Genomic DNA, 11,088 nt, shown 5'->3' with positions numbered 1-11,088 from the left:
AATTTTATATATATGTATATATGACGATTTAGCCACACGCATGACATCCGCGTTCATTCAGTCAAATAATTAACAGTACCCACTTCTCCATTGATGTGGTTGTATTAAAGTATCACTAGATGATGACGTTCACGTATTATAATCTAGATGATGATGTTAACGTATCGTAATATAAGTGCATATATATTATATTTTAAAAATGAAATTTTTTAATTTTAAGTATTCAAATATTCAACATATTCAATATTCAATATTCATCAACATATTCAATATCCAAATCCTAATTAACATATTCAATATCCATCAACATATTCAATATCTAAATCAACCAAATCAATATTTATCCATCAACATATTCATCAAATCCAAATGGTTAAAACTCATGCATTATGGCTTACAAACCAAAAGAGTTAAACTTATGCTTTATGGCTTACAAAAATACAAACACAATCCAAACATAAATGAAAAAGCGTTTGATTATATTTCAATAGAGTACGTAATATCGGTAGCTCAATACTTTATCATAATTTTTGCGAACTGACAAAATATTGAACTTGATATGAAAAAGAAAAAAAAGAAAAAAAAAATTAAATGGTACAAATACCCAATATAGGAAGTTATGAAGGTGCGAATTGACAAAATAAGGCAAGACATTAAGACGACACTACTAATTAATTCCCTAATTTGTATATGTCATCTTCACGCGAATTATGTTACAACAATGAATACTATAAGATGGTTTGATAGCTCTCTACCGCCTTACCCCTATTATATAATACTTAGCCCTAATAATACTTGCACAAAATACTAGAAGCTTTACATGGCTATATTATTATTCTAATTCAACGAGATCGTAGACTTGCATAAACAAGAGGCAAGAGCCTCCCCTCTCTCTCTTTCTCTCTCTCTCTCTCTCTCTCTCTCAACAATGACGTCGTGGACGGACCCAACCTCGCCTCTCCCTTTGCTGTTCCGAAGGCGGTCCAGTGGGGAAATCAGGAATTTGGCCTCGGTCTCAAGCAGCATCTTACCGGCTTTTGGAACTGTGGTCGATGAAGAGCACTTGCAGCTGAAGAAATTTGTTATTGCTCCCTACGACAGGAGATACCGGTAAAGTATCAAGATATATATTCACTGTCTGATAACACATCTTAAGACATATATTCACTGTCTGACAACGTGTCAAGATATATATATATATATATATATATATCACAGTCTGGCAAAAGATAATTCGATATGTATGTTTGAATGTGACGTCGCAGGTGGTGGCAGGCGTTCTTGGTGTTACTGGTGATATACTCAGCATGGGCGTCGCCGTTTGAGCTAGCCTTCAAGAAAGTGGCAACGGGGTCTCTCATGCCCGTTGATTTGGTGGTGGATGCGTTCTTCGCCGTTGATATAGTCCTAACGTTCTTCGTGGCTTACTTGGACAAGTCAACTTACCTTTTGGTGCTTGATCACAAGAAAATTGCTTTGAGGTATGATCTCTCCTGAATTTGCTCCCATTTGTCTCCAAATTGATTGCTAGAAAAACATGTAAACGTGAAACGTTTAGGAGCGCGATTCAGGGTCATAAAGGCAGTTATTTTTTTCTCTCTTTTAAACTGTTCTTAGACTTTTCAAAAAAAAGTTATAATAGGTAAGTCACTGTATTTTGTCACGATTTCAAAATTAAATACAGTGATCAAATTGATGCAAAACTCAATGACCAAAATTGCATTTTACTCAAACAGAAATTACAGTTTAAGGAAAGAATCAACCAAAAAAATTGGATACCATTTATAACATGATATAGAAGAAGATGTGATTTGGTATATAAGTGGAAACTAATATGCAAAGTTTCTAAAAAAATTGAGCTTAAATCCACTAATCCAAATTAATGAGAGATTTGGAAGGAAAATTATATTCTAAAAAAGTTGAAACAACTGATGTAAATAATGGCTTCAAAACATATGAGATTTTTTTTTAATGAACCTTTCTTATTGAGAGGGGCGATATCATACTAAACTCACACACATTACACAGATGCTATGACTCGAACCCAGAATATTGCATGAGGGAGTAAATACTCCAAACCACTACACTAGTGGGCCCTCTGTCAAAACATATGAGATTAAGACATAAAACAATTGAGAAGTTTATAGAACAAACATAAAATTGGTTTACTTAATATTAGAAAGTCGTGCCATTTTTATGTTTGTGTTAATTAATGATTGCCATTTTAACAATTACCGTCCCTAATACGTTTTGCCATTTTATGCTTTTACAAGAAAAGAAAAAACAAAATTGCCCCTTGGTTAGTCTAGCCCTATACCCCATTATAGACCATAGCCTTGCGGCCCGTGATAAGATTCGGTTAGCGTGCGGGGACACTTGAGTAAGGCAGCCCATCAAAATCCAAAGCACCATTTGGCCCAGCACTTTTTGTTATATTTTTGTATTTTTGTCCAAAATCGGTCTTAGCCTATTTTCTACCACGTTGGAAATTTTTGGATATGATAGTCACATCGTCACGTGGTGTTATTAATATATATTTTATTAAATTAGTGGACAATATAGTTGATATTTGATGGACCTATAGTAATAAAGTATTAATAAAATATATATACACATTATAATATTAGTGAATTGATAACACCACGCAACGTTGTGATCTTGATACTAAGAAAGATGTAACGAGGAATTAACAAATTACCAAAGATAATTTGAAATGATGATGATGGTAATACAATCTCCTCTTTGTTGGCTGCAGGTATGTGATAAGCATATATTTTGCAATGGATGTAGTCTCAACTCTACCAATTCAGCTCATATACAGAATGTTTACTGGCAATTCGCACTATGCCCAGGTCTTTGGCTTCCTCAATTTGCTTCGTCTCTGGCGTCTTAGGCGCGTCAGTGAACTCTTCAAAAGGTACCTAACTAGCTACATGATGTATTAATCACACATAATTCACATTTGATTTTAGATCCTAATCAAGAATTAATCTCTTAATTAATTTCCTGCAGGCTAGAGAAGGACACACGCTTTAGTTACTTTTGGATAAGATACGTCAAACTAATTTGTGTAAGTAGTTTCCCTTCACCATTCCTCCATCATTCCACTCACCAAATTTTACTACTTTGAGCTCTGTTTCGTTCGACACAGTTAGATATCAAAGATGTTATGTTGACCACATATTTTGCTTTATTTGATATAATTTGATATCCAACATGTTACGTTGATCACACATTTAGACCGGATTCCAAATCATCAACAATCTTGATTAATAGTCTAACAACATAGCATGTTAGATCAATTGTAATGGGTTTCATACTTAACCTCTCTTTTTCCATGCATGAGCACAGGTTACACTATTTGCGGTGCACTCAGCAGGTTGCTTCTACTTTTGGATGGCCACCCATCACAAAACATTATCGAATACATGGATTGGAACAGAAGTCAATGACTTTGAGCACAAAAGCATCTGGTTGTGTTACACCTATTCCATCTACTGGGCCACTGTCACCCTCACCACCGTTGGATATGGCGACTTGCATGCAGTCAACTTAGGGGAGAAGATCTTCAGCATCTTCTATATGCTATTCAACATTGGCCTCTTTGCCTATTTGGTTGGAAACATGACCAATCTCATCGTCCATAGCGCTGTCCGAACCTTATTCATGGTAACTTTTACTCATTCTGAACTGTTGATGTGCGTGAAACTCACAGTGAAATCCACAACCATCAACTCTCCAAATTACGTATACGTGAATGATTAACACTAGCATTTCACTTAAATAAATGAGATTCGATGGTCAAGACTAACTCAGGTGACTAATTGTATATTCTGTTGAATTATGGTTTATATATAGAGGGATTCAATCAATGAAATATTCAGATACGCCAGGAAGAACAGGCTCCCAGAAGGCTTGAAAGAGCAAATGCTGGCACACATGCAACTCAAGTTCAAGACAGCAGAGTTACAGCAAGAAGAAGTGCTAGAAGACCTTCCGAAAGCAATCAGATCCAGCATTTCCCAGCATCTCTTCCGCAGAACCGTCGAGAAAACGTACCTATTCAAAGGAGTCTCTGAGCACCTCACTGTTCAATTGGTAGAACCATTTTCTTCCCTCTGAATCTTAACCCATAATCTGATTTTGTTTTGCCAATTTACCGGAGACATTGCTATTGCAGGCGTCGGAGATGAAAGCCGAATATTTTCCACCCAAAGTTGATATCATCTTACAAAACGAAATTCCAACAGATTTCTACATTTTAGTATTTGGAGCATTGGTATACTCTCTCTCTCTCTCTCTCTCTCATCCTTTATACATAAGAAACATAATTTAATTGCACATCACATTTGAAACTGCAGGACGTGCTGAAATACAAGAATGGCACAGAACAGGTATCTTTAAGCACTTCATTATGATCTATTCAATACATTATTTCGGGGTCCAGAATCTCTCCTGTATGGAAGATGCAATTTACCCACTCTCAAGGTCCCCGATAACAAACAGTGGGGATGGTAAGTTGCCTCTTCCATACAGAAACTGGTATGTTCCTATGTGGTATTTTAACTGTAATTTCTCAACATGAAGAAGTAATCTCCGGGTAAACATGAAAGACCCAGGAGTTTAAGAACTTCTTGTAATGTAGTAAAACATGCAATGCAAGATAAGGGCTATGTTATAACGCAGCGATTGAGTGGCTAGCTATGAACGAACTGCAAGAAATATAGAAAGGAAAAGAAAACAAAGGGCACCTCTTGGCATTGTAGGATGTCAAAACTGATAGTCAGATGACTTAAGCATGTCTTTTGAACTAAATTCACATTAGTGTCTCAGACTGCTAACAGCTCCTACTGTGTGTCCTTCTATACACAAATTGAATTATGTCTGTTAAGCTTCCAATAACCTGCAGAGGCAAATGAACAAAGATTATCAAAATATCAACTTTAAACCATATTCAGGAACGGATTGTTGTCATTTAGACTTACAATTAAAAAGATGCTATACATATGGAGTTGAAATACAAAATCACAGGTATGGTAAAGCAGAAACCATGAAATATCTATCTCTTCTCACACCGTTAAAGGAAAAAAGAAAGTCAATTGGGAGATTCCTAACATGTTAAACAAACTAACTGGCGACGTATGAATCAACTCTCGGAAGATTTAAGGATTCTATCACAGAGACAAGCTACTAGAACAATGTTGACAGTGAGAAGCAGATGCCCAGAATTAATTATCTGAACCCTTTTCTTATATTTATTTTCCTGATTAAATTAGCTTGTACTTTGCAGTTTTTTTCAAAACTAGGATCTGCAGACTTGGTAGGAGAGATTGGAGTATTTTTCAATACCCCCCAACCTTTTACGGTGAGAACAAAGAAGCTTTCTCAGGTTATCCGGATCAGCCATCATCATTTCAAGGAAATGGTACAGCCACAGAATGAAGACGGAATGATAATGATCAAAAACTTCATTGAGGTTCGTAACATTATTTATCTCATTTGTCCCCTCATAATTATCATAACATTGTTATACAACCTTTTAGAAATTTCTTAAACAATACCACCTTATAACTTAAGTAAGAGTATATCAGCTAGCAAATGTAGCTTTGTATTGTAACCTGAATATCCATTGCTCTCATTTCCTTTTTTAAAGATATATACTAACCCTATCATGCATAGGCATTTGTTTACACTGACCCTTTTCTTCTCAGCACTTGAAAGACTTAAAACAAGAGATGCTACAAGAAATTCCATTTCTAACAGAATTCCTGGATGAGCTGAATATAGAGGTACACATCTCCCTTTTAACAGAATACCTGTAAATCTAAGTCTACTGATCTAGCTTTTCCTTAGCTTGAATTGTATTTCACAAGGTATTTGTTTATCGAAGAAAATATTATGAATTCTCACCAATGTAAAAGCCAGTACTGAGTAGTTTCAGTTCATGCTAATGATGATGACTACATTTTCCTTGCAGCATATACAAGCAAATGAGAATACACAATATAATGAGCTGGCGAATTTCCATGGAGATACAAATATGGAAGGTAATAGCATTTGTGCCATGTTCACTTACTATTAAATTCAATCATTGTATGTATTAATAGGTTTGCTATCATTTGTACAGAGACAAACGAAACTTCTACTCCAGGGGCAATCACCCTGAGAGTGATAATTCATGGACATCATCCAGATGAAGGTGACACGAATGGAAAACTCATTCATTTGCCTGAATCAATGGAAGACCTTCTGAGATTAGCAGGTAATACCAAATCCGATACCCATACCTCTAAAAAACTCTTCTTTTACTAATGCTCCTTTTCTAAAACAATACCAAGATATTTGTTGAAGACTAAGCTAACCAATTCCAAAATACTGTAAGATGGTCTTGGATGGTAAGTGGCTATTTCAAATTTGAACTAATGAGAATCTAAAATCAGCCCCTAGAAGGCCAGAGAGTTCAATGATTTCACACATTGCCAAACAATATAGAATATATATATATATATATATATAATATGAGAATCATCTCAGAATTGAGCTATTGGGCTGCCATTCAAATTCATACATAAAAGAACATAAATTCAAATTCATAAAATCACATCAATGATAGCATTTTTGTTTTTGTTTTTGTGAATCCAGAGAAAAAGTTTGGAAAAAGAGGAAGCACAGTTGTGATGACGGACGGCTCACAGGTCGAAGAATTAGACGCATTAAGAGACAACGATCACTTGTTTATCTTTTGAACATGAACATGAAAATGATGTATGAATGATCACTAATCAGTTTCAGTCACCTTATCAAAGAAATTCTATAGCGTAACTCATGTCAAAGATGAAGATTGGAAGAAGAACTTATAGCACTTACATTCTATGCTCTGTTGTTGAGCATCTCTAAAACGGCATAAGCAGCTTTCTCAACTTGTTCTTTGGCTTCCTCCAAGCCTCTCTTCTTCTCAAGACTCTGCTCTTTGCACTTCTCTATCTCTTCGGTTATTCCGGCAGAGTTATCATCAATTTCGCTACAATAAAAAAACAAAAAACAAAAAAAACAGATCGCCATCAGAACTTCATAATATGCAGAGCGATCAAACAGCTCCTTGAAATTAAAATCAAAATTGAAAAGCGTTTGAAAACTAACCTCATCATCTTCAACATGTTCTCCATTGCGCCCTGGACTTGTTGTGAAATCTCTGCACGATTTGATCCAAATTTTCTTCAAATCAAATAGTTTTCATCGGCGCTCAAAAATCTCAAAACCTCAAACCAAACCGCGCTAAGAAATCGCAAATGAGGGAGGAAATGAACTAACCATAGACGATAGATGACATCTGAGACTCGGTCTCCGGTTGAAGTTGGAGCTGAAGATCCGGCTGAGATGGTGAAGACGTCGCCATTGAACAGTAGATGAGTGGATTTGTGTGTGTAATTTTAAGCTTGGCAAAGGCTAAAATGGAAGAAATGGTCTGTTTGGCTTAATTGAAAAGTGATAAGCCAACTATTTATAAAGATGTGGATTTATAGCCTAAACAGCTTAATTGCTAATTGAGAGTACACCAGGAAAATGGAGGGAACTAAAAACATACTTGAGTTTGAAATTGTGCTTATTCAAATTTCATCATTTACTCTAGTGACATTCCATGCGAATTTTGTTAATAGTTTTTTAAATTTTTTAACATCGTGTATGATATTTAAAGGACCAGTCCGGAGATTTCGAGAACTAAGACGAACCTTCAAAATGGGACATAAAGTTTCTTCGATTCTCCATGCATTTTACATGCAAATTAAAAGAAATTGCAATTAGTCCCAAAATTAGTATGAGTGCATGCTAATTAGTCCAAAATTTGCAATTTTGTACATTTTATGAGAACTTTAATCACATCTCCACCATACCATCTTGTATAACATAAGTATAATAGAGAGAGAATGGAGGATTGAGAAGAAAGAGACCAAGAGAGCTAGAGAATAATAGGAGTGGAAATTAAATGACCTAGGGCTAGGGCTCAACCATGTGTTAATTTTTAAGGAAGAAGCCAATAGAAAGAAACTCAGCTAGAAATGTTTATTGATGGGGTAATTGGTTTAGTTTAGGGTATGGTTTTGAAAATTAGAGGAAAAATAGGCGCATAGAAGATGGATCGAAGTTGAATGTAAAGGGAATAAATACATTGTATTTGTCAAATGACCTAATTTTTATTTGCAAATTAACTAATTGTAGATAATAAAAAAGGTATATAGACAACATGACATGTTAACGTTATATGTGGTTAAGAACATTTATTCATGCACATGAAGTCTTAAGTTCGATCCCTATTTCTCAATATCATTAGTATAAAATATATATATATATATATATTAGGTGCTCGAATAAGCATTTGTAAATTTAAAAGGGGTTTAAAAATCAATCAAATAGAATGGAGAGCAAGTTGGCCAAGTCACCAAGAGAAAAAAAGAAATAAAAAAATGTATATGGACAGGAAGCACATCAAAATTCTTGATTGTTTAGACCATCTCCAACCATGAGGGCCAAACCCAAATTTTAGGATTATAGCCCCAAAAACCTTCTCCAACCATGTATAATGAGGGGTGGTAATTTGGGTCGAAATCTTGGGTGAATTTGGCCCAACTTTCCAGTCCGGTGGAATTTCTGTGGGCCCCAAGTCGGAGCCAACTTGCAGCATGTGAAGGAATGACAAGACAGAGCAAATTTGCTGGACACGTAGAAGGCTCACATCAAAGGGACGTTGGAATCCAACAGCTCCCTTTGAAAACCAATTATGCATCTACTTGTTCTTTTTTTAATTCTTTATATAATCTTTTGGAGCCTTTAAAAGTTGGCCACGTGTAAAGCAATGGGAACCAACTTTTTGTCATTTTTCAAGCTTTCTCAAATAGATATAAACAGCCCATATTTGTTTAAACTTGATTTTTAACGAGAAAAAGAAGATCCAATTATCAAAATTAAAATCAAATGTTTAAAATAATATTTGTAATTTATCTAAATGAGATCCCACTCTCAAACTATACAATCATTCTCATTTTAATTTCAAGCCAAAAAAAATGTTATGTTCATGGAATTTTAATTTTTTTAGATTAAAATGTTTAGAAAATTAATTCACGAATGTTGAAACAAAATTAATGTCAAGAAAAATTAATGACAAAAAAAATTTAAGCATTAATCATTCTTAAACAATTTAATAAAGTTGCGGACTCAAATTATGAGTCCGCAAGGTTGGAGAAAAAACAGTTTGAGTCATAAAAATACATGAATAGTTATATTTTGGAGGGTGAAAATTTGAATTTAGCCCTAACATAGTTGGAGATGTTCTAAGTATGCACTTCACTTCATTGTCTTTCTTAATTGAAGCCACTGGATATTGAATATTGGAATTAACTTTTAATTCCCTTTTAAAAAAATTTAAATTTTGAATATAAAATTTCGTAGAGTGACGCAAATACCCCCAACAGGCCAAAACTGTGTCCACGTGAACATATCTACTTATAGCGTTTACCGAGGAGAAGAAAAAGGTCATTTAAAAAATATTATTATAATAAAAATATTTTTGAAAAATCTCATATATTTGTTTATTCATTACACTTGGAATTTTTTGGAACTTGTGGAGGTAGCTAGCGTGATATATAATTTTATTTTATTTTATTTTATTTTTTGGTTGGGTAAGTAGGAAACTTCGAGGATATAAGGCTTTGTAATTACACACAATTAGCCCTTATTAAAAACCACGTATGCTTTTTTTATTATTATTTATTTGTTGTTAAGTAATTTAGTATTACGTCATTTACTATGTTTTGTTTGAAAAATAAAATAAGAAGAAGCAGCAGTAAAAGCACCACAGAAAAAAGTGAAACGTACATTCATTGCAGTCCTTTCACGTGGGACCCGCATGATTTACACAGATCCCCATCCATCCCATCACAGGAGTCGGTGGACGGTTCAGATACGTTTTCCCGTTCGTATTTTTTCTCTGTACGTATAAACACAATTTCATCGTATATTTACTCATACGGCGTAGATTAAATATGGGCCTTGGGTTCGCATTGGGTTGTGGGCTTAGATCTGGCAAAGGCGTAGAATAATTCTTCCAACTTATTGTGATATATTTCCGAAATAAAACTCGTAAACGAAAAAAAAGGTCTAATTAAAAGTCATGAAAATCATCATAAAGTATAATGTCCACGAAATTTGGTACTAATAATTTATGCTTGACCAAAAACAAACATAAAATATTAAATTTATTGTCGTATAAAGTAACATGTTTTCTTTATAACAAATAAATCAATCAAGATTCAAAACTTTTGATTGAAGGAAAAGTCTATGCAATTTCAAATTAGCCTTATAAATTTTCACAACTATTTTCATATCTATCATCTCTCAATCCTCTTTTTCTTTTTCTTTTTTTTTTAAAAAAATATTGGAGGAAACTGAACCATCAATCTATTATGGTCGCAACTCATTACCCTGAGTAATTTTTTGGTGTTTTAAGTACACTACATGGCTGATGTACAATCCAATAGACATAGAACATGTAGAATATTTCCAATGCAGCTAGTCTCATGTCATAAAAAGCAATGCAGTAAGTTGAATAATAATTTCATATTTCTTGTATGTATTGAATGGTATATCATGCATGTGATGTACTTGAAACATATAAAAATTTCTCCATTACCTCACCCTTCCTCGCTATTTAAGCTCCAAATCTTTTTTTTTCATGTTCGATTATAAGTTTAATTGGGAAAATATTAGATAAGATAAAGACATTTTTACAATCAATATATAGCATAGCATGAGTAGGGAGGGGAAAGGGCAAAGGTAATGGTTCCACCAAACACTCAAAGGTGCTTTGGTTTTGTTTCATGGGGTTTGTGAATAATCCAATTTACAATAATTTTGCATTTGTTTGTGGTCCCATGTATTTATTGACATGTTTCTCAAATCTCAGAAAGAAAGAAAAAAAGCTTAAACTCACTCATATGCACACACACACAACATGGAAACTATTGGATTACACAATTGATATATAAAAACCTTAAAAAGCATGTGAAAAATTAGTCATTGTCTAGGCACTGCTAA

The 11,088-nt window shown here is 34.2% G+C and overlaps 2 protein-coding genes across 2 annotated transcripts; one reads left to right on the top strand and one right to left on the bottom strand.

The window, feature by feature from the left end:
• The first annotated feature begins 825 nt into the window (after positions 1-825).
• KAT3 (potassium channel protein) lies at positions 826-6,833 on the top strand. Its single transcript, XM_008221611.2, has 13 exons — positions 826-1,110; positions 1,266-1,481; positions 2,756-2,917; positions 3,013-3,070; positions 3,352-3,669; positions 3,859-4,098; positions 4,181-4,279; positions 4,362-4,394; positions 5,291-5,476; positions 5,712-5,789; positions 5,978-6,047; positions 6,128-6,262; positions 6,643-6,833. The coding sequence occupies exons 1-13, from the start codon at positions 929-931 to the stop codon at positions 6,744-6,746; spliced, it is 1,881 nt and encodes a 626-aa protein (XP_008219833.2). The 5' UTR covers positions 826-928; the 3' UTR covers positions 6,747-6,833.
• On the bottom strand, positions 4,690-7,516 carry LOC103320006 (polyamine-modulated factor 1-binding protein). Its single transcript, XM_008221609.2, has 4 exons — positions 7,312-7,516; positions 7,141-7,192; positions 6,868-7,021; positions 4,690-4,903 (listed from the first exon to the last, which is right to left on the bottom strand). The coding sequence occupies exons 1-3, from the start codon at positions 7,394-7,396 to the stop codon at positions 6,871-6,873; spliced, it is 288 nt and encodes a 95-aa protein (XP_008219831.2). The 5' UTR covers positions 7,397-7,516; the 3' UTR covers positions 4,690-4,903; positions 6,868-6,870.
• Between the last annotated feature and the right edge of the window lie 3,572 nt (positions 7,517-11,088).

The sequence above is a fragment of the Prunus mume genome, linkage group LG2 (genome assembly GCF_029339155.1).
Source record: "Prunus mume cultivar Tortuosa linkage group LG2, ASM2933915v1, whole genome shotgun sequence".
Lineage (NCBI taxonomy): Eukaryota > Viridiplantae > Streptophyta > Magnoliopsida > Rosales > Rosaceae > Prunus > Prunus mume.
The sequence above is the reverse complement of the archived record's forward strand: the minus strand, read 5'-3'. Positions and strand labels throughout refer to the sequence as shown.